We start from the raw sequence: 15,437 nt of genomic DNA, 5'->3' as shown, positions 1-15,437 counted from the left end.
TATTATTCGCGTGGGGCGATGGCGAAAAATTGCAGGAGGTATAATTCCGAAGTCCGAACAATTCCTCAGAGCACTCCCCGTGATACAACCGATACAGGTTTTACATCTTATAAGATTTAAAATATTATATTTTAATGGAGTTTTCCTCTTTTAGGATTCCGTACCCAAAGGGTAAAAACGGGACCCTATTACTGAAACTTCGATGTCTGTCCGTCTGTCTGTTCGTCTGTCTCCAGGCTGTATCTCAAGAACGGTAATAGCTATAGAGAGTTGAAATTTTCACAGATTATGTATAATATCTGTCGCCGCTATAACAGCAAATACTAAAAACAAAATAAATAATAATAATAATAAAAGTAACTCTTTTATACACCCGCTTAAATTTATTTTCTACGCCCTCTTAATCATTGGTTGACATACTCTTTAATTGGTTGAAATTTCCTCGTCGCATTGTAATGTGTATTGACCTTTTTCTACACTACTATTATAAAGAGAAAAGATTTGATTGTTTGTTTGTCTTGAAGCCTACCGAAACTACTGGACCGATTTGAAAGATTCTTTTACCATTGGAATCCTACATTAATTCTGCTGAACATAGGCAAAATTTTATTTTGGAAAAAAATAGGGTTCCGTAAGATATTTGGGATTTTCAGACGCAAGGTGTAAAAAATCAACCAGAAATGTTACCTTTTTCGCGTACGCTGCCTAAACTATAAAAGATAGAACCATAAAATGTTCTAAGTAATTGTAGATCTTTTAAATATCTACAAAAAAGTCCGCGACACACTATACCTATCTATGTTGAGTGAGGCACAATAACCATTTTTTTATTAAAAATTCTTGAAATGTTTTTGGACTACAATTAAATGCCTTTATTTTACTCATGGCAATAATTCTTATCAAAATAAATTATTTCATTACTAAGTACAGTTAATGTAGATAATATTTGGTCTTTGAATGATTAAAATTGGACGTTTGGTTTTAATGTTATGGCGAAATTAAAATATTACGATTTCTGCTGCACGTTGCGAATTGGGCGTCGTCAAGGCGCGCCGCGCGGGTGTGCTCGCCCGGAGAGTCCACGTAAATATTAATTATTATTACCTCGATCATGGGAATCGCAGACACAATAGATTTATAATATAATAGTTATGCGACAGCCGGGTGCCGCTTCATTGATGGGATAATATTATAGTGCTTCATTAATTCATTACGTTTTGAATGACTATTATTTTTGATTGCTATTATAATTAATTTCTATAACTATAAATCTCCAATAGCGACAGCCGGCTGCCAACATAATAATTATTGAAGATCTATTGTGTCTGCGATACCCACGATGTCTGAGATACCCACGATGCCGATGGAAGTATAATTAGGTCAGACTTTCAAATTAGTAGGTATCGATCTACGATAATAATGTTTTACTCATGGTCAACTATACGTTGGCCTATCCCTAGTTGGAGCTGCTGATAATCAATTTATTTTGCTGCCACAAAATAAAACAACATCAAATATCGTTTACAGGGAAGCTTTAACCCAATTTTAATGGAATCTTTTACACATGTATGATGTAGACCGTAAGCATAAAATAATAAAGCATAAAACTACAAAAAAAACATAAAATACTTTAAACAAAAAAAATCATATCTTCTGTAGGTAAGGATAAAATAATCAAACATAACACTTAAAATATAAAAAAAAATACAATAAAAATGCGTATAATAATTATAATATTGTAGTTACAGGCTAAATAGTGTAAGTAAACCATTTTTATGTTCTGCTTAACATAAAGATTGACTAAGAAATAAAGATTGAAAAAAAAAATATTTAAAAATCAATGTCCACCCGTGCGAAGCCGGGGCGGGCCGCTAGTCTAACAATAATTACGACAGGTCAATATGTAGATCTTATTGTAAGCAATTCAGGGTCATCACTGCAAGATGCTTAACTTTTTGACCGATGACGCAACGAAAGATATGTAGAGCGAAAAAGAGTAAGTATAAAATAAAGCAGTTAATTTTTTAACTCATTCAAGTCATAATCATCATAACAACAATACAAGATGAAACAGGTAAAACATTTATTTAAAAATTACAGACTTAATTGCGAACAACGTGTTTTCGTCATAATTAAAGTGAAACAGTGTAGTGTAACTAGCCAGTTAATGAGTATAAAATATAGTGAATTGGTGTAATTTCATTAAAAAGTTGTGTTTACCATGAAGTTAACATACCTAGCGGAATAGAGAGACAAAGGCTTGAGCAAGCGAGATGTCACTATCAGTAACACTGCGTGGTAAAAAGAAACGTGTGAATTGTGATACATGACAGCAGGACTCTTTTTTGACGTCCAGTCGGCACTTATCGGCGCGTTGACAAATTAATCTCTAAGAAAGATGTTTGTGTAAGTGTATACGTACACATATTTTTACACACAGATGTAAACCAATTTTGGTTTCGTTTGACAGCTCGAGATTGTTGCTCTAAACAGCTAGGTATATTAACTATATGAGGTTCACGAGGGATAATCGGGCGACAAAAATCTTGATATACAATAAACACGAGGATTGATTTACATGCGTCCGCGCGAACAAGCGGTGTGACCGTTGCACTACTGCATCACAAGCAATTTACGCTTGCGCTGTGTTTCGCCGAGTGAGTGAGTTTACCGGAGTACCCAATCCCCTACACTATTCCCTTCCCTTCCCTTCCCTCCCCTAGTCCCTTCCCTTCCCATCCCTACCCTCCCCTATTACCCTATTCCCTCTTAAAAGGCCGGCAACGCACCTGCAGCTCTTCTGATGCTGCGAGTGTCCATGGGCGACGGAAGTTGCTTTCCATCAGGTGACACGTTTGCTCGCTTGCCCCCTTATTTCATATTTAAAAAAAATGCATATAAAATGTAAATAACAGGGGACCGCGCTGATTAAATAAATCGTTACTTACAATTGCTTGTAATGTCGTATTGCGGCAGCCAAACCGCTCGTTAAAAATAGAGCTATATTTCAATGGAATATCATACCGGCACAACCAGTCGTCGCTACCAACAAAATGTGCAGAGCTCATGCACACACACACACACACAACCATACTAACATGTACTAACCTAGTTGCTGTTACATTATGTTAATGTAAAACGAATTTGGAAAACCTTTACTGATTGTTAGCTGATACTTATAGCACAGGTTTATCCTATTTTAAGTATCAGCAGAACATTAAATGTGTACAATGCACATACAGCCTGAACTTTCTGTATTATGTAAAAATTATAAAGGAACATATGTAATTTGAGCAAATAAATAACTTTTTACTTTACTCTACTAGCTCTAAAGAGTATTGCCCGTTTTGCGCCTCGTTTGTTTAGGTTGCCTTCCTTTGGGAGTATCTTGGTTGGTGGGGGCTGGTACAACCGCCATGAGGCCTGAAATTAATGTTTAATATGAATTTCAACTTCTTTTCAGATTCTACTTCTAGCATTTGTCGCATTCTCCCATGGAGCTAAGTTAGACAAGACCTACTTACCTCCAGCCACAGCACAATCTGCAGGTGGAACTGGCTTAGAAACCCCAAAAACTGCTCCAGGACTAGTCAATGGAATTACTGGACAGTACAATTCAGGAATTGGATGGAATAATGCAGGAACCGGATGGGATAATGTAGGAACCGGATGGAGCAATGCAGGAACCGGATGGGACAGTGCAGGAATTGGTTTGAACAATGCAGGAATTGGATGGGACAATTCAGGAATCGGACAGTACGATCTTGGAGGAATAAATGGGCAATTCGGAGGATACACCGGAAGTTTTCAGCAACCTATAAGTAATTTTGACAATTACAATAGTCTTGCTGCTAACTTCAGACCCGAGCGCCCGCAGGCTGTCTTCGAAAGAAACGCTGCTATTCTTCGATATGACAATGTCAATAATGGAGACAACTACGCGTACAGATATGAGACTTCGAACGGTATTACTGCTGAAGAGACTGGGATTGCCACCAACGGTGTGGTCGCTCAAGGAGGCTTCTCTTATTTGGGTGATGATGGTAGACAGTACACGGTCAGGTAAGACATTAAAAAAGAGGTAAAAAAGAAAAGCTTGAAAAAAATACAAAAAGAAATGGTCTAAATTTATATTGCTGAAGTGTCAATCTATATAGTAGTTGACAAGGAGAAAGATTGTTTATTTAGATCAAATAGGTTTCTGCAGTACTGGGCCTATTTTCGTGAAATTTGGTTTAGATATAGAGAAGAACGATAAAGAACATTGTACAGGTTGTTTCTGAGAAATATACAGCGGGGTATTAATAATAAAAGTTATTGATGAACTGCGCAAATTCTAGTTTTTGAATAGTCTTGTAATCATATTTTGCTCGGAGAATAATGTCTTCAATATCCAAAACGGAATAAAAGGGATTTAATTAATGCTATCTTCTAGGTACACCGCTGATGAGAATGGATTCAGACCAGTAGGCGACCACCTCCCCACTCCACCACCAATTCCAGAAGCCATTTTGAGGTCTCTGGAAAAGAACGCCCGTGACGAAGCTGCCGGAATTTATGATGATGGTGAGTTTCCAGGTCTTTGCAAAACTATTATAATTCTTCCATATGTGGCGGACCAACTATCACCATAATCCTGCATCGCGCTATTGAAATGCGGCGAAGCAATAAGTGTGGCTCAGTTGGTGGGCTGTTGGTAGCTCAAGCCGGGGGTCGCGGGTTCGAATCCCGCCGAGGGAACCAAAAGTTTTCAAAGTTCCTGGGTCATGGATGTGTATTAAATATGTGTATCTATCATATTATATTAAAAATCTTAAATTTAAGTATAATATAAAAGTATTAAAAATATTTCCGTTGTCTGGTACCCGTAATACAAGTCCTTCAGGTACTTACCACGGGGCCAGACTGACGTGGTGTGAAGCGTCCATAGATATTATTATTATATAAACACATAATATAAGCCACCTTATACTCTATTCAAAAACTTTTAAATGGAGGATTATAATAATGATGTACTTAATTCATTTTACATGAAACATTAATAGCGTGAGAGAAACTAATGATCGAGATCGTCAAAGTTTTAACATTTTTCATTGCAGGATCCTACAACGAAAACTTATACGGTGAGAAGAGAGGATACAATCGTGGCTATAACTATGCTACCAGTGCTGCCAACTTACAGACTATTAAAAATCTGGAACAAGCCAATATTCAGGCTCAGGCTATCAATCTTTTGGAGCAGGCCAAACAAGCGCAGGCCATCAATAACGCTGTACAAGCTAACATTCAGGCTCAAGCCATAAACCAGTGGGAACAAGCCAAGGCACAGGCTGTAAACCACGCAGCTCAGGCACAAGCTATCAACCATGCAGCTCAAGCCAATATTCAGGGCCAAGCAATCAACTATGCAGCGCAGGCCAACATTCAGGCGCAAGCTATCAACCATGCAGCGCAGGCCAACATTCAGGCGCAAGCTATCAACCATGCAGCGCAAGCCAACATTCCAGCGCAAGCTATCAACCATGGAGCGCAGACAAACATTCAAGTGCAAGCTATCAACCATGCAGCGCAGGCCAACATTCAAGCGCAAGCTATCAACCATGCAGCTCAGGCCAACATTCAGGCGCAAGCTATCCACCACTTGGAACAAGCTAAGCAGGCCCAAGCTGTCAAACAGGTAGAACAAGCCAAAGCACAGGCCATCAACAGCTTAGGCCAAGCCAAATCGACCGCAGGATCAAAAGCATACCTACCACCGAAAGAGCATTAATTACGAACTGATAATAGTGTAATAGAAATAAAAAAAATGTGTCATATAGTACACTGTGATTTCATTTTCATGCCCAAAATTAATTTTTCTATACAATTTTCTTTATTCAGAGGTACTTAAAGACTATTTAACCTATTTTTAAAGATTAAATTTAGAAAATACTGTGTAAAATCTTTGTTAAGATAAGTTACCAGTCCACTAAACCTTTCTGAGTGAAGCCTTGGTTGCTTTTATGTTGTTGAGTCAACAATAGCTATGTCCACACTGTGCACTTTCATCTTAAATTTTTTTCATCTTCTTTCAATAACTTTCGTTTCGTTTTCGCAATCCATAATTGAATGCGTCAACGACCGCAACGCCAACATTGTCATTTTTTAACCGACTTCCAAAAAGGAGGAGGTTATATGTTCGGCTGTGGATATATATTTTTTTATTTTTATTTGTGTATGTTCAACGATTACTCCGCCGTTTGTGAACCGATTTTCGAAATTTTTGTTTTGTTGTATTAGGTTTCACTCCAATTTGGTACCATGTTCACAAAAGAGGTGACCTGATGATGGGATCATTGAGTAAACGAGGGAACTCCTCGAAATTTATATGGAAACATATGGTGATTTTGGTTTTATAAGAAGCATCCTAAGCATATGCTACCAAAACGCAAGATTTTGCACCGAGGTATACTATGGTTCCGAAGATACTAAGAGAACTCTGGATTCCTTATAAATACAAGTTCGTGGGTTTAGGCGCTGTTTTAAGAACTGAAAGCATATGCTACTATGCAAATTACTTTCATAATCATCATTACCACGTCAGAGTCACCAATGTCACCAAAATTAAACATAACAAATTCAGCCTTAACTCCAGAGCTTAAGGCACACATTTGACATTACTTTGAGAAGTAAGCTGCTTCGATAATACAAGTAAGTACCATCTATGAAGTTGATTCCTATGCAATTGACAGACCAACGTTATTTGGTCGAATATGTCAATTCAATGTTAATTGTGATCTGTCAGCTGGGTTTGACGTAACGCGACCAAACTACTTAGGTCCCCGATTTGCATAGGAATCAACTTCTCTGATAGTACATGCATCGACCGGAGCGGATCATACGGCTCGACCGGAGAAATACCACGTTCTCACAGAAAACCTTCGTGAAACAGCGCTTGCGCTGTGTTTTGCCGAGTGAGTGAGTTTACCGGAGGCCCAATCCCCTATTCCCTTCCCTACCCTCCCCTATTCCCTTCCCTTCCTTACCCCTATTACCCTGTTCCTTCTTAAAAGGCCGGCAACGCACTTGCAGCTCTTCTGATGCTGCGAGTGTCCATGGGCGACGGAAGTTGCTTTCCATCAGGTGACCCGTTTGCTCATTTGCCCCGTTATTTCATAAAAAAAAATGTCTCACTTCCATACAAAGTTATACAAACGGCGCGAAATCGCCGAGATATTATTTACCTACTATTCTGGAAAACAACCTAATTTCAACCTTATGCATTGCGTTTAGCATTCATTAGTACAATAACTGTTTGCCGTCTCGCCTGTGGTCTCGCTTCATCTGTCAAGCGAGCGGCGCGGGGCCGGGCGCGCACAAGCGGCCGAGCCGCAGCCGCCGGCCATCGAGATAGTCATAGATACCTTAGTATTAGCAATCGCCCGCGCCTGGATAGATCACGCGCACCTGGGGCACAATTATCAGGATGTGAGAAAAGTTCATCTTCGAATAAAATACCGAATTATGAGATTTTACGAGCGTAACACAGTTTGTGTATTCTCAAAACTTCAAATTCAAAATATTTCGTGTAAAGATCGCTCGAGTCATACAACTTACAAGTGCTAGGGACCGGTAGATGTCCGAATTCGTACACAAATTCACCTCCTATTGGTGGATATCTAGCAAAGTAGTTGTCAAATAAATAAATTACGAACAAATATTCGTGCTTGTGTTTCTTTTACGATTTTATTTTCCTACTTATAAGTTAATGTATTTAAAAGAAACTATTTATAATTTCGTTAAGTTAGAGCAGCTTGTACAAATGTGTATTCTGTGGAGTTTCTGAATTAGACTATTAAAATTTTATCAGAACTTTTGTTCTATTATGTAGTTTATATACGTTTTAGGATAATGACGTTTATAATAATATGGGAACTAATTTTTTGAGCGGTTATTTAAATATTGGGAATTTTGAGATGTTATTATGATCAGTTTTAAAAAAATATTGAGCAGTTATTTAATTTTATGGCGGTTGATTAATTATTGCGACTGTAAAACATGGACAGTAATAAAAAAATTATTGAGCAGTCCAATAACTGAATGAGAGATAAAAATGATGGAATGAGCGGTTCGATAACGACTTAACAGAAGGCCTACTTAACCATGGATACCGTAGCGGGGGAGAGGGGGGCTACGCCCTACGAAACAAAGAAGCTACGAAACAAAAACAAACACAATCCAGAAAGTCCAAGAGTAGGTTAGGTTAGAACTTAGACCACAACACAAAGGGAGCCGAGCGAGAGCAGCGAGCGTGCTGCGGCAGCTGCCGGCGACCGTCTTAGGGTTGATTCAGATCGCAACGCGACGCGTAGATGCATTTCTAAATTAGTATGGATTTAACAGATTCGCAAGACGTCTGACGCAATTGAAATCTGTCAAATCCATACTAATTTAGAAATGCATCTACGCGTCGCGTTGCGGTATGAATCAAACCTTACTTTCGCTTTATAACGGTACGGAAACCTCCATGGGCGAGTTCGACTCGCACTTGGCCGATTTTATTATATTTTACAACCTCATTGTTTAAAAAACTGCTTAGAATGAGATTTCTTACTGACAAATTCCGTAACCACCCATTCATTAATTTTTACCGCTCATTAAAATTATTTTACTGTTTTCAATGATCCATTTCATTATTTTTTACAACTCATTTTTGTTTACTTTACTGCTTAGTTTTAACTGCTAAACTAGTTATTACACGTGCCATTTATAATTTTTAACTTACCAAAACTGCAATTTACAACTGCCCCTTTAAATAAGTGCCATATGATATTAATATTTAATTAAATAAATAAGTACATCTTCTTATCTTCATAAATTATTTAAAATTCTCGTGTCCTTACTCCTCCGAAACGGTTTTACTGATTATACTCCTATTAATCCTTCGACCGTGGATTCTTGGAAATATATTGTTATTCTATTATGTCTCGCTCACCAGTGAGCTTGTAATAAGATACGTAGAATAATATAGTGTATTAATTATTCTACGTATAGTACGCGATAGTTTACTAGGTAACTAAAAAGAGTGAAATTATTATTTTTAACCAAAAATTAAAACCGACTTCCAGGGTTGAAACAATCATAACATCCTTATAATATGAACTAAAAAGTATTATATAATTTTTCCTATCTAATAGTGCCTATTTCCGAATTCGGCTAAAACTCAACTATTTCTGTACTCAATCTTCATCATTTTGAAGTCGGTACCAGTTCCAAAAGTTTAAAATATTCTGACAGACTGAAGATTCAGCTATCTGGTACCGACTTCAAAATGATGAAGATTGAGTACAGAAATAGTAGAGTTTTAGCCGAATTCGGAAAAAGGCACTATTAGATAGGAAAAATTATTTAATACTTTTTAGTTCATATAGGATATTATGATTGTTTTTACCTTGGAAGTCGGTTTTAATTTTTTGTTAACAATAATGTTCAGTTGCAGTGTCTGTCAGATTATTTTAACATGTGCGACGAGAACAATTTACTGGGTGGAATATGTGCTGCTTATATTTTGGTCATAAGAAATTCCAAAACAAAAAGAACAAAGCGAAAGTTTTGGATACGAACAGAGCGCATGCGTCGCTGGCATGCCTCACGTGCACTGTTGACTGCGCTATAACGCATGCCCTTGATGAACAAAAAAAGGCACAGTGTGGACATAGCTATTGTGTACTTGTGAAGAAAATATGTAACCAACTACATGAAATACTAAAGCCATTAGCTTACTATTTTAGGCAACTATTTATTCACATTATTACTGGTCTTACCTTTGTCTGGCATATAAGAAAAGTCGGACGATAGTTATAAAGGTGATCGCACATTAATTATCAGTAAGCACGCGCCGCATTTTAGAATTCGTTGTATGAAAATATGACGTAAACTTTTGTAGATTCGTCCGCACCGTACGCGCCGCATTTCGTGTACGGTGCGTTCGACGTGTACGACGCATACTGTGCTGCAGCGGAGTTATATTATATTTACACGCTGAATAAATACACCTTTATTTGTAAAATAATTACAAGTACAAACATTTACACATGTAAGTACAGTCGGGCTAAAACATATAATTTTGTATGACGTCATAGTTCTGTATGATGTGAGTGTATCGTCATTCTCATAAGGGAACGTTACATACTACGTGATCACATTTTACCACACAATGTTACAAACGTAATAAGAAAGTTACATCAGTAAAAAATTATGTCACATCTAGATGTTATAATAATTGTATCCTGTATAATATAACTCTATATGAACAAAATGGCGCTTCAGTGACTTTTCCTTTCCAGTGTCGATATTTTCTCAGGGCTCATGAGGGTATTAACCATATCGTAGTATATTATCAGTGAAGAGAGATTAACCCGTCGATCCTGGGAAAACGAGACACAATAGACATGGGCGTACCGAGGGGGGGGCAGGGGGTAATTCCGCCCCCTGGATAATTTTGACGTCCCTGCTAAGTATCTTATCTAGTACTTTTATAGAAAACTTATAAAAGACATGAGCGATTCTTTCACATAAGACGTAATAAATCGATTTTCCGAAGAACCTAGAAAACGACTTTTAAAATAGACAATGTATAAATACCTGGTTAAAGAAATTATATAAATAATATGTATATAAATTTTTATTCTTAAAATATAACACCTATCTTATAAAAAATCTGATTTCAAATTGACCCCACCTGGCCCTCACAGGTCACGTAATATGGGTACGTTTCCTTAGCACTTACGCCAAGAACAATATTCCCATCAATGTGTATCATTATCGTAGTGTCGGGCAAGGTCAGTGAATGCAACCTTCGCGGTGAATGTCAGATGATCTATGAATCAGATCATCAAATCATCTGAACCAAATACCAGAAGAGTAATTACAGTACCTACCTATATGTATGAAGGTTCCATGACGAATCCCTATCTGATATTTCCAATCAAATTTCAGTAGGGCTATTGGATGAAATTTCTGCTAAAGATAAGGAGTACCTGTTGTTTCTGTCTGTATTTTATATTATCATTTTTATGTGCAACAAATAGTAAATTACAAAAACAACTAAGATGAAGATCATGTTTTTGTGGCACAGATAATCGGACATGATTGGAATTTAATTTTATATTTGACCTACTTTTTGTATGATACGTTGCTATTGCAATTAGTATGCTATAGACTAACTTTTTTAATTGTTGGTATGGATGCTAAGGGGTCATGAATTGTCCATACCAACTCTCAACTTGCCCAATGCCCTATACAAATAAATGCCCTATCAGTGCTGCTACTTTCACAGTCAACTCCATATAACACACACCCATTATCACTTTGTTTTGTTAAACCTTGTAAAAAAGTAAGGTCACTGGTCGCACTGGAACTTTCACAAAAAGCTATTTTTTTTTTATGATATAAGGGGGCAAACGAGCAAACGGGTCACCTGATGGAAAGCAACTTCCGTCGCCCATGGACACTCGCAGCATCAGAGAGCTGCAGGTGCGTTGCCGGCCTTTTAATAGGGAATAGGGTAATAGGGGAGGGTAGGGAAGGGAAAGGAATTGGGGAGGGTATGGAAGGGAATAGGGTAGGGGATTAGGCCTCCGGTAAACTCACTCACTCGGCGAAACACAGCGCAAGCGCTGTTTCACGCCGGTTTTCTGTGAGGACGTGGTATTTCTCCGGCCGGCTCGACCGGAGAAATACCACGTTTTCACATAAAACCGGCGTGAAACAGCGCTTGCGCTGTGTTTCGTCGAGTGAGTGAGTTTACCGGAGGCCCAATCCCCTACCCTATCCTTCTCTACCGTCCCCTATTCCCTTCCCTTCCCATCCCTACCCTCCCTTATTACCCTATTCCCTTTTAAAAGGCCGGCAACGCACCTGCAGCTCTTCTGATGCTGCGAGTGTCCATGGGCGACGGAAGTTGCTTTCCATCAGGTGACCCGTTTGCTCGTTTGCCCCCTTATTTCATTAAAAAAAGGCTTTTGGTTCACCAGCAACAAAAGCTATGGTATGGAAGTTCCACTGTTCTTACATAGATGGCGTAACATGTACTATAAAGAGCTTTTAAAAGCACGATATTGTCCAACTTTTAAATATTGCTACTATACAAATAATAAAAAATACTATAAGTACGGATTAATAATACAACATTAAATTCCACAAAGATCTAAGTCTTAGACCCTATTAATTCTAAGACTTTAGATTTTAAGGACTTAGGCAACTGAGGTCCTGCGTTAGAAAAGTGTTCGCCGTGGCTGATTAACTGATACAACAAGTAAAATTATTCATGCGTTAATAATTCACATGTAATAAGTCGGTCCTGCGCCCGATCTCCCGCCAGTCGTGTCGGTCTCTGGGCTATTTGAAGGAAGAGAGAGCGTGCTCTTGTGGACTGCGCAGACACAACGGCAGTATCAAATCACTCCTGTCTAAACTAAAACCGGCTACTGTCACCGAAATCGGTGTAAGAAACATAATTAATGGACTCTATAATGAAAACGGCAACAAATATTTTAGGTATTTCTATTTATTTACATTATAATTTAGTCGTTGGTAAGTTGGTAAGTATCGCTTAGTAAGTAGGAGGTAAGTATGACCTAAGGTTGTTGCCGTTGTTTCTGAAGTTGGGTCTGGTGTTGTATTGTTTAGCGTTGACAACTACAGCGTCGTCGTTGTTATAATTGTTGTTGTTGTTGTAGTTATTGTTGTTGTAGTTGTCGTATCCGTTGTTTTGTCCGTTGTTGTATTTGTTTTCGTTGTATGAGCCTGGAATAAAAAGTTTGGTTAACATAATATTTTAAAAGCGCAGTTGCGCATGCGCATTTTAAAAACGCAATCGGCGCATGATCACGTTATAATATTTAAGTTTCTTTATGAAAAGTAGTAGCTGTTTGCTTGAGAGTTCTCGTACGATTATTAAGAATACCACTGTGCTAACCTTTACACTTTTATCAAATAACAGTGAGTATTAAACGTATTATTATACCGCCTAATATTCGTTCCTATTGATAAAGTTAATGACTCTTAATAGTCTACTTCTAACACCCACCCCTCCTACACACACCTACCAACAAAACAATTAGTTTTTGTTATGTGTTATTGTAACCTTATCTTCTAATGATGAAATTTTTAAATTTGCCACATGATAACATTTTTCTACCAGCATATGACAATTAAGATACGTTAAGACAATATAAGAACATGAGCTACAACTGTATATTGATACAAAGTGTACGGTTACCAAGGAATCCCCTAAAACACGCATAAGGGTGTACTCGTACAATGTACCATAGAGGAAATTGATTCATAGGTAGTTGACGGACCTACGTCACATGGTTCTGACCAATTTCTGATATTATGTCAATTCAATGTTATTTGTGAGCTGGGTTTGACAAAACGCGACCAAAATGCGTAGGTCCATCTTCATGCATCATCTGCGTGAAGCAACTTTTCTGATAATACTATCAGAGAAGTTGATTTATAGGCATTAGGCAGATGGCGGACCTACGCATTTTAGTCGCATTATGTCAAACCCATCCGACAGATCACAGCTATCTCATTGAATTGACATAATCTTACCAATTACCGTAGGTCCATCCTATGAATCAATTTTTTCGATGGTACATTGATGGTATTTAATAAAATTGTCGATCAATACTCCAAAAACTTAGGAACTCATCTGCACTCTAAATACCCAGTGAAAGTTGGCTTCAGCCAGCATGTATACTGACCATCATCATAGATGCCGGCGGCCTCGTCCCGCGCATTCTGCTCCAGCGCCCTGAGGATCTCCTCTGGGATGGGCGGAGGGGTGGGGAGGTGCTCCCCCTGCGGCTGGAACCCGTTCTCGTCAGCCGTGTAGCTGGAACAGTACAGCAGTTGGTGGTTGAGCAGTACGTTCAGAATGCAGGATTTAGTAAAGCGATAGATCAGGTACAACTTGCAAGACTCCGGACATCCAATGCATGCCTTATCTTACTTATGTGACGATGATCATATTAGCTGGATCAATTTGATAATAATTATGAAACATAATATATTCAAGACTCCTGGATGGAGCAAAGCAAGAGATCTGGCGCAAGACTCTTTTTAACGCCCATCTTGTCAGAAAACCAAGTGATCAGTACACCTGTCCTAACCACACTTCGAAACCACATTGTCTATTGACTCAAACCCACAACCTCCCAGTCGAGAGCTAAGCTGTAAACCACTGAACAACACACACATTTTAGAGCTTCTCCTTGTTAAAAGTATACACATTTTGCTCTCACCTGATGCTGTACTGCTTGCCATCATCACCGACGTATGAGAACCCGCCCTGAGCCCTCACACCGTCTGTGGCAACACCGCTCTCCTCAGCCACGATGCCGTTCTCAGTCTCGTACGCGTACGAGTACTTGTCCCCGTCGTTCTCATTGTCCAGACGAAGAATACCAGCGTTTCTCTCGAAGGAAGCCTGTGGTCTTTCAGGCCTTTGACTCTCATCGTTGTAGTTAGCTTGGTAAGAGCCGAAGTTTTGGCTAGCTGGCTGATAGTTGTTGCCTGGGCTTGTTGGTCTCTCGAAACCATTGTAGTTGGCTTGGTAGTTGTTGCCTTGGCTTGATGGTGCAAATCCACCGAAGTTCCTCTGGTTGGAATCGATTCTTGGAGTCTCCAAGAAGTTTCCGGAGCCCCCTGAAGTTTGCGCGTAGGAGGGAGGCAGGTAGTTCCTGTTCAGCTTGGCTGCGTGTACGCAGGCAGCGACAGCGAGGATTATGAACTGCATAAAAAAACGTTGGTTTAAGTATGACACTGAAATGTAACAAGACTCAACGTAGCATTTTTTAAATTCCGTTTATAATGAACTTTACCACTGTAAAAGAAGGTTTTGTTGTTGTAAATAACTATTATTATTGTTCTAAAATATTACATATTCCTGATTACAATGCAAAAAAGTATTTATAAAATGTATGAAAAATTATTGTACCATCGAGGAAGTTGATTCCTATGCAATTTACAGACCAACGTTATTTGGTCGAATATGTCAATTCAATCTTAATTGTGATCTGTCAGCTGGGTTTGACGTAACGTAACCAAACTACTTAGGTCCCTGATTTGCATAGGAATCAACTTCTCTGATAGTACAACAAAATCAAGAAAATCATAAAGTTTTTTACGCTTTGTTTTCGTGATACACATTTTGCAGCTATTATTTTTAACAGACTTCCAAAAAACGAGGAGGAAGATAACATGTTCGGCTGTGGATATTTTTTTTTGTTCAACGATTACTCCGCCTTTTGTGAACCGATTTTCGAAAATTTTGTTTTGTCTATAAACAATTTAAACTGTAACAATTTTAACAAATATAAATGTTAACAATTAATTTGCCACATTTTTTTCAGTTGATTAAAAATGTTTACCAATTTCATCTTGTTAGA

The 15,437-nt window shown here is 38.4% G+C and overlaps 2 protein-coding genes across 2 annotated transcripts; one reads left to right on the top strand and one right to left on the bottom strand.

The window, feature by feature from the left end:
• Positions 1-2,065: 2,065 nt before the first annotated feature.
• Positions 2,066-5,770, top strand: LOC121737446. Its single transcript, XM_042129124.1, has 5 exons — positions 2,066-2,074; positions 3,464-3,609; positions 3,844-4,062; positions 4,436-4,566; positions 5,100-5,770. Exons 1-5 carry the CDS (start codon positions 2,066-2,068, stop codon positions 5,768-5,770), a joined length of 1,176 nt encoding a protein of 391 aa, XP_041985058.1.
• Positions 5,771-12,592: 6,822 nt separating this feature from the next.
• Positions 12,593-15,437, bottom strand: LOC121737445 (cuticle protein 2-like). The gene is made up of 5 exons (XM_042129123.1): positions 15,420-15,437; positions 14,582-14,779; positions 14,292-14,503; positions 13,752-13,882; positions 12,593-12,786 (listed from the first exon to the last, which is right to left on the bottom strand). The coding sequence occupies exons 1-5, from the start codon at positions 15,426-15,428 to the stop codon at positions 12,593-12,595; spliced, it is 744 nt and encodes a 247-aa protein (XP_041985057.1). The 5' UTR covers positions 15,429-15,437.

The sequence above is a fragment of the Aricia agestis genome, chromosome 20 (genome assembly GCF_905147365.1).
Source record: "Aricia agestis chromosome 20, ilAriAges1.1, whole genome shotgun sequence".
Classification (NCBI taxonomy): Eukaryota; Metazoa; Arthropoda; class Insecta; order Lepidoptera; family Lycaenidae; genus Aricia; species Aricia agestis.
The sequence above is the reverse complement of the archived record's forward strand: the minus strand, read 5'-3'. Positions and strand labels throughout refer to the sequence as shown.

Excerpts from the sequence above, each read along its gene's own strand:
- LOC121737446 (XM_042129124.1), top strand. Across the intron at positions 4,063-4,435 it reads GGTAGACAGTACACGGTCAG|GTACACCGCTGATGAGAATG; the intron begins GTAAGACATTAA and ends GCTATCTTCTAG. Across the intron at positions 4,567-5,099 it reads TGCCGGAATTTATGATGATG|GATCCTACAACGAAAACTTA; the intron begins GTGAGTTTCCAG and ends TTTTCATTGCAG.
- LOC121737445 (XM_042129123.1), bottom strand. Across the intron at positions 14,504-14,581 it reads AAGCCAACTACAATGGTTTC|GAGAGTCAAAGGCCTGAAAG; the intron begins GAGAGACCAACA and ends AACTACAACGAT. Across the intron at positions 13,883-14,291 it reads GGCAAGCAGTACAGCATCAG|CTACACGGCTGACGAGAACG; the intron begins GTGAGAGCAAAA and ends GTACTGTTCCAG.